Raw genomic sequence first — 14,896 nt, forward strand, 5'->3', positions numbered from 1 at the left:
GCAACCAGTACTTTATCTTCTCTCTTTGAGAAATCTCCTTGATGCATGTAAAACTAAACATGAATATATATATATTTAAATTTTGGCTAGATGAAAAATTTAGCAAGTTAATCGTAGCCTCATTCCACTTAGTACAATAAACCATACTATCCTTTCAAGCAAGGTGAGCTAGTCTAGGTGCTGTGATCTGCAACTGCAAGAGACTTGAGCTTGTAAAGAGGGTAGTGGGAAAAGATCTAGTCTCCTACTTTTCATGATTTTGCTTCTTAAGACACATCTGATCCTTAGGGTGTCTTTTAAACTAATTATGAAGTACAAATAGCAGTCAAAAGCCCTTCGTCCTAAATTATATTGGATTTTTTGCTTAAATACTGTATAGGTACAAGTGGAGGGGCATATTATACCGTCATTCTGAATATGTTTTATAACTTTTTTCCCAAGTGCTTTGTAAGGGATGGGTCGCTTATTGTAGAGATGCCAATTGGCCTTCGCCTCACCCTACTCCCTAGATCATTATCCTCTAAAGATAATGGACATGCAACAGTGTATATTCTCCTTGATTATCTTTCATCTCAGGTTTACTGGTTCAAAGATGGAAAGCAGATTTCTAAGAGAAATGAGCACTGCAAAATGAGGCGAGAAGGAGATGGGACATGTTCTCTGCACATCGAATCCACCACCAGTGATGACGATGGCAACTACACCATCATGGCAGCCAACCCCCAGGTGGAGACGCAGGGTTCTGCGCTGTGCTGCACTCTGAGGAAAGAGCGGTTGATGTCATTGTGAATGAGACCCTGAGAAGTGCAAGTTACTAAGGATTGCTGTGGAAAATGAATGAGAAGCATTGTGATTGTGTGTAACTAGAGCACAGCATCACAATTAAAAGACTAGTTAGCCACTGATGGGTCACTCAATCCTTCAGCCTTTGTCAAGGGACATTTGTACTGTCTCTTCACTCTGTATACCTCCCAGGCCTGTGGGGCTGTATCTTATGTTTAACAACTCATGATTCTCTTAGAGTCAATAAGTCATTCTATCAAAGAGTGATCTGTCACTTTTTTTCTTTAGAAAATAGGCAAATTACTTTGTAAAGCCTTGTGAATGTCCCTCAAATTCATAATGTCTTTTTTTTATTATCTTGTTTTTTAAAGTTGGAAGTCCATAATCTTCCACTTTCCTTTTCTGAATGAAGCCAAGTCTTAAAATTCCCCTAAAAAATATGGTAGAATAAATACCTTCAACTACTATTTGAATAGGAAGTACAGAACTATAATTTCCACTCTCATCCATGCTTCCTATTGAAATGTTAGTTTTGAAGACTCTTTATTGGGGGAAGTATAAAAAAATATTTGGCCATGCTCTCTGCATTGTGGCTGCAAATAATGTTAAGTACGTAAGAATTCAAATTCTTTTACATTTGTGCTGTTCATTTCTCAGCTTAAAAATGAAAGCCATTACAATACTCTTAAAAATCTCTCCCCCTGGAATATTAACAGTGATGAAAGAAGCCGTATTATATTGTTTTTAGTGCTCTCCCCTGAAGAAAAACTCATACTAGTTAGCCAAAAGTTTCATAATGTTCTGGTCTGGAAAAATTTACAAACATTTTAAAAATGTGGGTTTCTTCTTATTTTAATCTTGTTCATTTTCTGTTTTTCAGGGGAGAATCAGCTGTTCTGGCCACTTGATGGTACAGAGTTTGCCCATTCGCAGTCGACTAAGCCCCTCTGGTCAGTCTCACAGGTAAGGGCGGTACGAATCCCCCTCCTCTGGGCCCCTCCCAGGCACTAAGCCTACCCACCATAATGAGCACCAAAGTATTGGATCTACAAATCATTACCTCCACCTGCATCATTAGCATCACCTGGGAGCTTGTAGGAAATGCCTCCAGGCCCCACCCTAGATCTACTGAATCAGAATCTGCATTTTAACAAAATCCCCAGGTGGTTCACAAGCACATTAAACTTTAAGAAGCACCACTTTTAATGATTCAAGATTTGTAACCTTCAGTAGCACCTGGACACATAATATATAAATCAGACCCTTTGAATTAAATTACTATCTTTTGTTTAATAAAACAGAAACCTTTAATGATTATGTGTCTATCGATGGAATATTCTTGTTGTTGCTGTTGTCTCCAATGAAACAACTGGTTTTACTTTCTCTCTGATTTTACTAATCGCTAAGAAGAAGAGCCTGGCTCTCCCCTGGAATCTTATGGTGCCACAAAGTCTTAGCAAAGCATTCCATAGCTGCTGACACAGATGAATTAAATGTGACTTACTAAATGAACAAAAATAGTGTCGCATGTTTCAGATACAGTATTTCACCACGGTTGCAACTATACCTTCTTCTTCTCCTTTTTTTTTTTTTTTAATAACAGCTGTTACCGTTGGTCAGTCTTATCCAGTTTAAGTTCATGGCCATCTTTAATGGTCTGCCATAATTTATATCCAGGTTAAATTTTATTACTCAAAGACACAGGGATTGCAGCTGCCTTGCTGTGGGTAATAAACAGGATTTCTCTTTTGGCTCTCATTTGAGGTTCAGATTGAACACTGATTTATTTGTTTATTTTGATGACTTTTGAACAACTGGTCAAACCCAGAGCAAGGGGAGCTGAGCCACTTAACCCAGAATGACTTCAGAGAGAAAGGAGCTAAAGCCTGTTTATTTGATTACAGATCTCCTGAGGTAATCCTACAGTGTGTGAGATGCTCACCACTTTGTGTTTTACATCAGTTCCACACCATTATTTATTATTTGCTGACAGTCCACAATCCTTAAAAAAAAAAAAATCCATTCTCCAGGTCTCATAGCCATGCCTAAATTCCTGTGGTTGTAAGTTTGTAAGTTGGTTTCTGTGTTTAATGCCTGAACCTGAACATGCTCCTTATTGTAGGGGAAGGTCCCGAGTTCAAGAAAGAGACAAAGAGCCCCTACAGGAACGCTTTTTCCGACCACATTTCCTGCAGGCTCCTGGGGATATGGTAGCTCACGAGGGGCGCCTCTGTCGACTGGACTGTAAGGTAGACTTTAGCATTCATCCTTGGCTCCAGATCTGTTCATATCTTGCATTTATTTTTGTTTATATTTGTTTTGCAGCATTTCTTCTTCAGGGGAAGATGGGATGGGGAAAGGACAGAGATCACTTTTTTTTCCCCATAAGGCTCTTTTGGAGCATTTAATATCAGACAAAATTATTTTATGAAACTTTTAAATGTTTATATCTTAATAAAAATTACATTGGTATTGTATCAAGTTAACTGTGTTTTTAGAAGATAACCAAAGAGGTGGTATACAGTAGTCCCACTTTATCCAAGGGGGATACATTTCATGCCCCCCAGTAGAAGTCTGAAATAATAGGTAATACTGAACCTGTATATAGCATGTTTTTTCAATTTGATAACCAACATGGCTAATAAGTAACCAACTAGTGGGTAGCGTAGACAGCGTGGATACACTGAACCGATAGATGATTCCTGTCCTGGGTGGTGGCATGGTGAGAGATTTCATCACGCTACTCAGAATGGTTCAAAATTTAAAACTTATAAATTATTTATTTCTGGAATTTTCCATTTAATATTTTCAGATGATGGTTGACCTCAAATAACTAAAACCTCAGACAAGGGGGGGACTATTGTAGTTCTGACATTTTCCATACGGTGCCTGGAAAGCCTCTATTACTATTAATATAAAGCCAAAAGTGTGATTTTCGAATCCTTGAAGTGAACTGCCATTTTTTTTTTTTTTGAGACAGGGTCTTGCTCTGTCCCCTGGGCTAGAGTGCTGTGGGATCAGCCTAGCTCACAGCAACCTCAAACTCCTGGGCTCAAGCAATCCTTCTGCCTCAGCCTCCTGAGTAGCTGGGATTACAGGTGCCCACCACCACGCCCAGCTAATTTTTTTTTCTATTTTTAGTTGCCCAGCTAATTTTTTTCTATTTTTAGTAGAAATGGGGTCTGGCTGTTACTCAGGCTTGTCTCGAACTTCTGAGCTCAAGGGATCCTCCTGCCCCGGCCTCCCAGAGTGCTAGGATTACAGGCATGAGCCACCTCGCCCAGCCGAGGTGTAGCCTTTTAAAAAATTATAGTCATGAAAAGATGCCTCCAAGGCAGTTTATGAGAGCAGAAGCTAGTTTCTCATAACAATCAACCTCCATCACACTTAGCTATTCTACATTCTAATTTTTCAAGTAGGCTTTAGTTGTACAGTGTAGATATCTCTCAGTATGAAGAGCAACTTAAGTCACCCTTTCTGCCCCAAAGATATAGGATGCTATGGAAGACTTAGATGCAAATTAGTGGAGGTGTGAGGTTAAGCTTCATAAAGAGCCCACTTCTGTAGGTGGTTCTGACTCTCCCCGTGGCTCCCTAAATAATATTCTGGTTGACTGTTATTTTCCCCCTCCCTAAACTCTAAAAGATTCCAATGGCTGGGTCCCAGCCCCAGAGATTCTAATTTAATGAGGTGGGTGGGCATCAGGATCCTAAAACACTTCCCACGTTATTAGAATATGCAGCAAAGTTTGAGAATACTGGCCTTTCTCTTGGCCACCTCTTGCTTATGTAAGCAATATATCCTCTCTGAAGTTCATACTGAAGGCCTATTTTAACTATCTGTTTAGCTTTTTAATTCTCATTTACTCGAATCTAGAATATAATCAAATAGGTTAATCATGACCTGAATTGGGGTCAAAGTACCACACAGTTCAAGTTCATGCAACCGTTCATTCAGACCCCTCTTTCTCCCGATGCCCCTACGGAGAGGTTTCTCACCACCCAGTGTTTTCTCTCACTATATATTTGGTGCCAAACAAGGATGAAGAATTCAGTCACCAAATAAATCTGCCTGTCATCAGTCTGCCATTTGCCTCAGCTGTCCTGTTGTTTATTAGGTGAGTGGCTTACCGCCCCCTGAGCTGACGTGGCTGCTCAATGGCCAACCTGTGCTACCAGACGCCTCCCACAAGATGCTGGTCAGGGAAACCGGAGTCCACTCCCTGCTCATCGACCCGCTCACTCAACGCGATGCAGGGACCTATACGTGCGTTGCTACCAACAAAACCGGGCAGAATTCTTTTAGTCTGGAGCTTTCTGTAGTAGGTAAGGTTTGCTGCTGGAACCCCTGAACATAACTCCATCCACCCTTGTTGCCCAAATATGCAGAGCTCCTGGCAGAATTCCTTAGTCCTTTGCCCCACTGAGTTCAGTCTGTTTCCCTTTCACTATGGTAAGGGCCACATTGCCTACACTGGTTTCAAATACACGTGAGTAATCTAAAAATGTAATGTGGTACCTTTTGCATATTATACATGCAATAAATGGGAGCCATTGTAATAATTCATTAACCAATCAATTGACTGTCACTAAATTCTGGTCATTTAGTGACCTACAGTCCATTATTCCTGGAACATACCAGGCTCTTTTGTTTCCCTCTGAGCTTTCATGCCTTTGCACCAGTGGTCCCCCTACCTGGAATGCCCTTCTCTGCCTAGCCACCTCCTACTCACTCTCTAAGGCCTGACTCAAAATGTCATTGTCCAGGCACAGCAGATCCACGGACACAACTACTCCTTCCTAAATTTGTTCTGGCCAAATAAAGCCTCCTCTGTGTTTCCCTGGCACTTAGAACAGGAGAGACTCACAGAGTACTTAGAGCCTTCTGTGTAACAGTTTACTTCTTTGCCTCCGTGAAGAGACGCTGAGCTTGTTCTTCCGTATATCTCCATCGCCTGCCTATCTCTTCTGTGTATCCCAGTGCCTGGAACATGGAGGTGCTCAACACATGTTGAATCAATAACTAAACAGATAAAACCTTCTAAGATGATGTGAACAAAACACTGTAATGCCTATAGACAAAGACAAGATATCGTCACCTCGGTGGTGCCAACCCTGCAGGGCAGTAGTCCACCAAGAATTAAATTTCAAAATGTAGACATTCGGGTGCTGGGCTTTCTCCTGCTGTCTGTGTGGCCCTTTGAGAGAATCAGGGTGGCTTCAGCATGCTAATCCTCTCCCAGGCTAGTGGCTGTGTCCTCTGTATTTCTTTTTCCTTTTCACACTCTTACTTTCTTCTCCCCAACAGAGTAGGGAAAGCTCTGCAAGGATACATTGATTTCAGGCTTTTACCTTTTTTCCCACTATTTTGCTAAATAGTGACTTTGAAACCCTGAGACGTGAGGAATCTTTATTTAAATTTGTTCTGGCCAAATAAAGCCTCCTTGGGAAGCACAATCTTACGTTTTGTTGTTGTTTTTTTTAAATAGTATTATTCTGTAGGTCTGAGATTTTTCAAAGTAAAAAGTTGAGGAAAAATTAATATATCACCTACAAAATAAACTCCTCCAAAATAGAAAAAAAGGATCAATTTCAGTACATAGAGTATATTGTTTCTGAAAATTTACTGTTAAGCAATAAAAGAGACCAGTCCTAGCATTTGCATCCTGTGCGTGGGACCCAGATCCTCAAGTATCATCTATCATGGGATGGGCAGAGATGGTTGCCCCATTTCTTTTTTAACCTTTGTGGAGCTTTCCTCAAGGTAGTGACCCTGAGGCATGAGAGTCTGACGGGTGTGTCCGCCCTCTGCTAAATTCCACAACTGTAGTGAGTTTGAGGCACGACCCTCAAGGACTTACTATTCAAATGAGAACGACCCTTCTCTTGTTCAGCCAAAGAGGTGAAGAAAGCGCCTGTGATCCTGGAGAAACTGCAGAATTGCGGTGTGCCCGAAGGCCACCCGGTGAGACTGGAGTGCCGCGTGATAGGCATGCCCCCGCCCGTGTTCTACTGGAAGAAAGACAACGAGACCATCCCTTTCACCAGAGAGAGGATCAGGTACAGCAGCCGCCACATCCAGAAGGGCTAACACTGTCAGGGGGGCTTGTTGGGCCACCCAGATAATTCTGTAGCCTTGGCTCTGGCTTTTTTTTGAGACAGAGTCTCACTGTGTTGCCCGGGCTACAGTGAGTGCCGTGAAAACAGCTTAGCTCACAGCAACCTCAAACTCCTGGGCTCAAGCAATCCTCCTGCCTCAGCTTCCCAAGTAGCTGGGACTACAGTCATGTGCCACCATGCCCGGCTAATTTTTTTATATGTATTTTTAGTTGTCCAGCTAATTTCTTTCTACTTTTTTTAGTAGAGACAGAGTCTCGCTCTTGCTCAGGCTGGTCTCGAACTCCTGAGCTCAAACGATCCTCCTGCCTCAGCCTCCCAGAGTGCTAGGATTATCACTTAGCATATTGCATTTGACCTTATTGTGTGTATCAAGAACTTATTCCTTTTTGTTGCTGATTGATAGTCCATTGTATGGATGTCTCACAGCTTTAAAACTTTAAATTTTAAGTTTAAAAATGTACAAGGAATTTATGAAGATCTTGCATATTTTTTGTCTTGTATCTTCAGTAATATTAAGACCCAGAAAATTCTTCAAAATAAAAAACTAAAATAAAACAAAACAATGTCAAGGCAGTTATACTCTTTTTATATCCACCACTAAATGGTTGTCTTTAAAGTAAGCTTAAGGATCCAGTTTTTAAGTTGGGTGCCTCACTTCATTCTCCTAACCAACCTTATTTCTTTGCCATTTTGGTTTTATACCACAAGGGGGCAAGAGAGCAAAGGTATCACGGCTTCTGGACAAAACTCTGCTGAGAATTCTATCTCCACAGTAAACTGAATATGCCCCAGAGGACATTGTCGCTGTTAGGTTTTACAAATATATAATGGTTTTTCTCTGGTAAAACTTAAATGAGAACAGAGAATATTCTTGAGTTAACACTTCCATCTAAATTAATGTAACATGTTAAACCAGATTGAATGCATTACTCTAGGTAAACTGGCCTGGTGTCTCCCTTAACACGCTGACTGCCACAAAAAAAAAATATTTTCCTTGGGGCCATTGGTATTTTATTATGAAAATAGAACAAAAACTTCAAAAAACAAAATTATCCTTTCTAACTGAACAAAAAATTTGCTATTTTTTTTATTATTTTCTGTGTTTCTTAAAAAAAGTAATATAAAAACTTGCAAATTAGTAATGTAAAAAGTAATGTGAAAACTTGAAAAATAGTTCATAAGTGTAAAGTGTTTTTCTTGATTTGTCAGGCTTAAGTGTAATTTAAAGGTAAACATAAATAGAAAAACAAAATTTACTGACTTTCATTCATTTAATCCACATCTTTTGAATTAAATTGTCAATATTAATTGAAACAATAAGAACATTAACAAGTAAGATTTTCACAAACCAACTTCAGGGTTTTGCTTCTCAAGGCCCCGGGCTCAAAACTAGCATGAGTTAAAGACTACTCACATGGCAGTTAAATGTGTTAAACTAAGGGTCTAGTATTTTAAATATGGTTGAATTGGACACAAAAGTCAATGTTTGGAAATCACATTCCTAGTCAAGGCTGACTGCTGGGGCTGGGTGACTGCTCAGCCTCTGGACTCTGGGGACAAGCTGAGCCTAGTTATCACTTCCCCGGGGAAGACAGCCTGGGAGGTACGGATGGAGGTGGGTGGGGGTGGGCTGGAGGGTGACTGGCATCCTGCAAGGGGGAGGGCCTAAGACTCAGAGACCGCTACCCGTTCACACAGAATCTTCCCCCTGCCTTTGGTGACAAGCACGCCTGTTGTTTTATTGTAAGAACAGAACGTTCTGATACTTTGAAGCCATAGTTACTGGTTTCTGGAAAGCCACACACCTGGGAATACCTGTATAGCCTCCTCTCTCTCCCCTCCCCCATATATACTTATACACACACACAGATAGAGATATAGTGATATAGAGATAGATATGTATACAAATGCTCTTCAACTTACAATGGACTTGTCCAGACATAAGCCCATCGTAAATCAAGGAGCATACTGAATGCATATTGTTTTCACACCATCATAAAGTCGAAAAACCAAACCATCCTAAGTTGGGAACTGTCTGTGTATTACTGTGATTATAACTATGTTGTAAGTGTCCGTGGTTTTCATGTCACTATGATTTATTTCATGTGATTTATTTCTATATTTTTATCTTTTCTTTCTCACTAAACCTAGGGACTCTTCTAGATAAGAAATTTTTGTCATACATATCTTTGCACCCTCAGCTCCCAAGACAGTGGCATCCAGCATTGTGCCTAACATAGTATTCAATAAAGATTTACTAAAGAAATATATCAAAGAATGAATGGGTTAATTAATTAAACAGAATGTAAAAGTTGCCAAAGTGCTAGGGTGGTGAGATTGTGATGAATATTTTATTACTTTATTCTTGTTATACTTCTCATTACCTTATTCTTATTTATTCTTATTACTTTATAAATCCTTGGATATATCATAATAACTTTCAACAAAAAGAAAACACTTGTTCATCCTTTGAGCTCAGGAAGCTATTCCTCTTATCTCTGCCCTGCCAATGAGCTGTAGCAGCATCAGAAGGGAGCTTGGAACAATGTATGGTAAGGAGGCCAGGCCACCAAGGGGTTTAGGGGAGATGTATCCCTGTGGTTTTGATCTCTGACTACATATTGGAATCACTGGGAAGTTTCCAAAAGTCCTAATGCTTGAGTCCCAGCCTGAGATTCTGATATGATTATCTAGGGCATGGCCTGGGATTCTAATGTACAGCCAAGGCTGAGAACTACTGATGTAGAACAAACAGAAGGAAAATGGAGGCTGATTTTCTCCTTAACCAAATTAAGCTAGATGCTGCGCGTGCCTTGCTGGTTACATGAGGAAATGGTATCTCCGTGCTGTCAGTCCATCCACCCCTGGGCTCTCATTTTGGTCTGCTTTCTCGTAGCTTCCTAACAAAGTTCTTGTTGAGATTTCCAACTTTGTTTGGAGGAGATTTTTCTGGACTTTGGTTGTGAAAAGTCAAGGTAATGCTGGCTAGGAGTATAATTTCGGTGGACTTGGAGCAGTGGGAGGGCAATGGCAGATCTCAGCCCCAGCTGTCCTCCTCCTCTTAGCATCACTAGGTTCATTGCTGCTCTTTTGTAACTTCTTTCCCCTTTCAAATTTGTCTTCATGTTTGCCTTAAGCTTAGTTCCCCTCTCTTTCCTCTAGGGAGGAAAAAAGCTCTAAGAGTTTCCCTGAGCCCTAAACTTGACAAGGATGCTTCTGCCCCTAGATAAAATACAGGTATGTTCTTTCCTTTCTGCAGTATGCACCAGGACACAACAGGGTATGTCTGCCTCCTCATTCAGCCAGCCAAGAAATCAGACGCTGGGTGGTACACGTTGTCAGCCAAGAACGAAGCCGGCATCGTGTCATGCACTGCCAGGTTGGACATATACGGTAAGTGTAATGTCTCAGTTGAACCTCATGTATAATAGACATCTTAAAAATCTTTTTTCAAGGATAGGTGGAATAAGTGAATTGAGTAGACTGTATTATATTTTTATGCTTTAGGGATGGATTTTTAAAGTCATCTCATCCTGGTTATCTCAGGACTTTTGTGCACTTTTATATTTTACTATGAGCTTAACCTTCTTCCAAACAAGGGCTTCTAATACTAGGAATTACAGCTAGTCCAGAGTTTACACATGCTTGTGCTTCTGAGCAACTCGCACCTTCATGCTGTCTCTTTGCTGCCACAGGCCACCCACTGGAACTCCCCCCTGCCTGTGATCCCCTGGCAGAATTTTCCAAGCCCCATTGATTCATTTATTCCTTCAACAAATACGTATTGCTCCAATCCCCTGATCAGACTTCTCTAATAATAGAGAGCTGTCCTAATAATAATAATATCAAATGACATTTGTATAGTAACTTGTAATGAACAAAGTGGTACCCTTGGATCCTCCCAGACCCATGAGATTATTGTAATTGTTGTTACCCTCATTTAATTCTGAAGAAACCAAGACTCAGAGAGGTTAGTGACTACAGCTAGGAAGCAAATCTAGGTCTTTGTATCGTTTCTTTGAGCAATGTTTCCAATTTTCAAAAGGATCTAGGAGATTAGTTTTTATTAATGCATTTGTGTACTCTATTCCTCTCACCTATACTTTTTGGCATTAACTGATATTTTTGGAAGCATAGTCCTTAACTCAAAAGAGTGCCTCTTTTTTTCTCATTTTTTAAAAAACAATTGGTTAGAATAGCAGTCTCCAAATTTCTTGGCACCAGGGACCAGTTTCATGGAAGGGGGTAGGCAGAGCTCAGGCGGAGATGCGAGCGATGGGGAACAGCTGTAAATACAGATGAAGCTTCTCTTGCTTGCCCGTGCACTCACCTCCTGCTAAGCTTCACGGAAGACAATTTTTCCACTGATAGGGATGCAGGGTACTGCACGGAGCTCAGGCAGTGATGCATGGCTTGGTTCCTAACAGGCCACGAACTGGTACCAGGCTGCAGCCCAGGGGTTGGGGACCGCAGGGTTAGAATATGAATACATTTCATATTCATAACTGGTTTAACATGATTAACCAGAATAACAAACAAGAGTAACTTTGTCTAGAACCTAAGATCTCAGCTATTTTTAGGGGCACACCAGGTATTCCCTTTATTTAGTGCCATACAGGAGGGGCCTTCACCTGCCATTGTCTCTACATCTAATTTGTGGAGGAAAAAATATGGCTTTCTGATTATTTTCCCTTATCCTTGGGCTTGAGAGCAAATTCAACTGTGAGGAAAGCTGACACTAATGTACTTTTCCCTGGGAAAGTTGGGGGGAGACAGAGGCCAGTGATATGTTTCTTAATCTAGGCTAAGTTCTTAAGCATTTCCCAGTCCTTCCCCATGTCGGAAGGCAGTAGGTCTCCATCTGAGAAACTCAGTACCAATAAGCCCAGGAACTGATGACTCATCCCAATCCTGCCCTCCAGTGGCTGAGTCCCCAGGTGAGGTCACCTCGCCCCCATTCCTGTCCTGATTCCACAGCACCAACAAGAGGAGGTTTCCTCAGCTGGGACCTGGGTTGAGAGGGGGTGGGAGGACTTAGGCTGGAATCAAGTCCCTAGCCCCCACCCACCACCACCACACTTCTGCCTGTCTGAGGAGCAGGGACAGTAGCTCCCCTCCCTCTTTCAAAGGAGGGCTTCTAATACGAGGAAGTACAGTGATCTGGTTAAGATGTCAGAGAGAGCAGGGGAAGGCTAAGAGATGGAGGGACTGGGGGGGAGACTGTTAGAGGGGAGGCATCTTACTGAGAGCCGGCTCTTTAGTGGAATCACTATAGGTTTGGTCCTACGAAATTTTATAGTTTCAATTCACTCAGAGGTATTTAGACTCAGAAAAACTGAATCAAGACAACAAAATCAACAAAGGACCAATTTATAAATCAGAATGCTAAATAAGGGCAGAGCTTTCTAGGAACCAGAGCATGAGTGTTCCCCACCTCGTGAACACCCTTCTCCATATCAAGGTTCTGAGAAACCTAAGCAGAAGATTGCTTGGTAATTTCTGAATCAGAGACAACAGCGGAGACTATGAAGTGCATGGGTATTTCATTCAGGCCATGTTCAAGCCTAAGGATCATGTCTGCTAAAAACAGAGTCCACTCTGGACAGTGCTTGGTGAACATGGACACTCTAAGAAATCCTCTTTTGTCCCTGAACCATGGTTGAGTGCACCTAAATTACTGCTCAACCTTCTTGCTGTAACATGTTAGAACCTGATTAGGGTGATGTGTAGGTTGGTAATGGCTGATTAGGGTGGTCAGGGTGTGGGGTGGGTATTGCTCAGAGGGTTGAATCCACCTTTTGGCTTCCAGTTCTGCAGTTTTCTCTACCTTTTGAAGCACCCTCCCGTGACAGCCTACAATCCTCTCTGCGCTGCCCCTGGCAGACACCCATGCTCAGTGGGAGGGGATAATTCTGAGAAATCACCTTAGTCATTCACTCTTCCTTAGTGTATGAATTCTAATCTCTTATAGGATTCTAATATCTGACTGGATTAGAATCACAGATTTTGGAATTAGGGGTTTAAGAGATCACCAGCCAGGTTTCCCTACTCCTGGCTGGGGAGGTTTTATAGCTCTTTTTTTTACAAATGAGGCATTTCAGACCCAGATATATTTAAACGCTCTACCAAGAATCCACAGTGGGTGTTGGTGAGAGGACAGAATGCCCCTCTCCGTGTACCTGCTGGACTGCAGTCCTTTGGTCATAACACATTATTTGGTCCCTTTTCCAGCTCAGTGGCACCAGCAGCTCCCAACGCCCATGTCCATCCGGCCCAGTGGCAGTCGCTATGGATCTCTCACCAGTAAAGGACTTGACATCTTTTCTGCCTTTTCCTCCATGGAAAGCACAATGGTGTATTCGTGCTCTTCTCGGAGTGTTGTGGAAAGTGACGAACTTTAAGAATGTCTGGCCGCGTGCCCTGTAAGAGGGCAGACTGTGGAGGGGGAAGGAGGACAAGCCAGACGTGGTGGTTTCCAAGCAACTGGATGTGAGTAAGTTCCCACCCTGCTGGACCTGTGGCAAGGAGTGCTTTGAATAAGTCGGCTGGGGACTCTTGCAGTCTCTGCTGAGGGAGAGATGTAGGCTGTGCCTTCTAAAGATTCCAACAAAAATGTGAGAAGACAACGCAGATGAACCAAAGATGTCATACAGCTGTCATCCACTGCTTTGGGAAAAAACTAGCATGCTCCCCTGCCCGTGTTGTGTTAGGGATATTTAGGTCCCACTTAGGAGCAATTAGGAGCCATATGCCTGGGCTGAGAAGAGTTAGATAGTAGTGACCTTAGGATATAACTAACTCAACAAATAATGCAAAGGAAAAAGGTGAGGAGGTCACCATCACCTGTCATAGATTTTATTTATAGCAATAGTTTTGGTGAATTCACTAAATCAGCTTCCACTTAGCATTAGGAGACCATGCCATGCAACTCACATATGTGGACACTTTTGATTTGCATATCCTGGGTATACGGAGCCACATAATAAGGTGCCAAAATGTGCTTGAGGTTAAGAAAAAAGCACCGAAACACTTGATATTGCACAGTGCACTTATTCTGTGGCCAAAACAGGGCCCCACCAGCTTGTCTGCACCGTTTTCTTTTGGAGGTAACTGGTTTTTCTTTTCTGACTTTGCATATCCATAGATTATAGAACTAAAGGGTTGTTAATAAACCAATCAGAAAGAAATTGTTTTGTGGGGTCACTTTAAAAACTACTGGCTTCAATTACCACTTGCAAAATGTGCAAGAGTCATCATTTGCCCATAAAATACCACCTCACACACTCCTCCCCCTTCCCCAAAACTCTGAAAGTGTAGGAAGCAAGGTGGAAAGAAAAGATGCAAACAAGGAAAGGAAGTGATAAGTGAGTTTTGGTTTTTCACTTGCCCCAGCAGAGCAGCAGTTGTGGAAGGAGAGGCCTTTAATAGCTGTAAAATGCTTTGAGATCATTGATCAAATTGCATTTTCTACATAGAAGACATTATGCTAACTGGGAAAGTGGGGGAAAGAGAAATATGAATCTTTATTCTAATCCACCATTTCAATTTAAAACTTACCTCTCAAGGAATTCTTAGACTTAAGTTCACTGCTGTATCCCTACTGCCTAGAAGAGTACCTTAGCACAAAGTAGACATTCAATAAATATTTGCTGGATGAATGAGTCTTATATTAACCTAATCTTACATTAGAGAATCTAAAGTTCACACACCAGTCCAAACACTTCCCTGGGAATGGTTGTCATGGCACAGTTTGCTCTAGGCTTACCAGGGTAATGAATTGGAAATGTCTGTTATCAACTCAAATCTCTGCAATCTCTGTGCCAGGCAGCCTCAGCTAGCGTCGTACCTGTGTGAACAGATAGCAATTGCTTAGAAAGACTTGAAACTTTCTTCACTTCAAGGCAAGGATTTCCAGTATAAGAATAAATTCATTCACTCAAAAAATCATTTGTGTGTATACTCTGTATAAGATTCAATGCTAGACACTGTGGCAG

General features: G+C 41.6%; 1 protein-coding gene across 3 annotated transcripts in view; it reads left to right on the forward strand.

The window, feature by feature from the left end:
- The window catches only part of MYPN (myopalladin), a 94,630-nt gene extending 80,067 nt beyond the window's left edge, over positions 1-14,563 (forward strand). For all 3 annotated transcript variants that reach the window (XM_045567991.1, XM_045567990.1, XM_045567992.1), the window contains 7 exons: positions 577-726; positions 1,664-1,746; positions 2,906-3,032; positions 4,901-5,108; positions 6,677-6,842; positions 10,162-10,295; positions 13,134-14,563. In XM_045567991.1, coding sequence (XP_045423947.1) covers positions 577-726; positions 1,664-1,746; positions 2,906-3,032; positions 4,901-5,108; positions 6,677-6,842; positions 10,162-10,295; positions 13,134-13,303 — 1,038 coding nt within the window. In that variant the 3' untranslated portion in view covers positions 13,304-14,563. The remainder of the gene's footprint in view (positions 1-576; positions 727-1,663; positions 1,747-2,905; positions 3,033-4,900; positions 5,109-6,676; positions 6,843-10,161; positions 10,296-13,133) is intronic.
- The last annotated feature ends 333 nt before the right edge of the window (positions 14,564-14,896 follow it).

This window comes from Lemur catta, chromosome 14 (genome assembly GCF_020740605.2).
Source record: "Lemur catta isolate mLemCat1 chromosome 14, mLemCat1.pri, whole genome shotgun sequence".
In the NCBI taxonomy this organism is placed as follows: Eukaryota; Metazoa; Chordata; class Mammalia; order Primates; family Lemuridae; genus Lemur; species Lemur catta.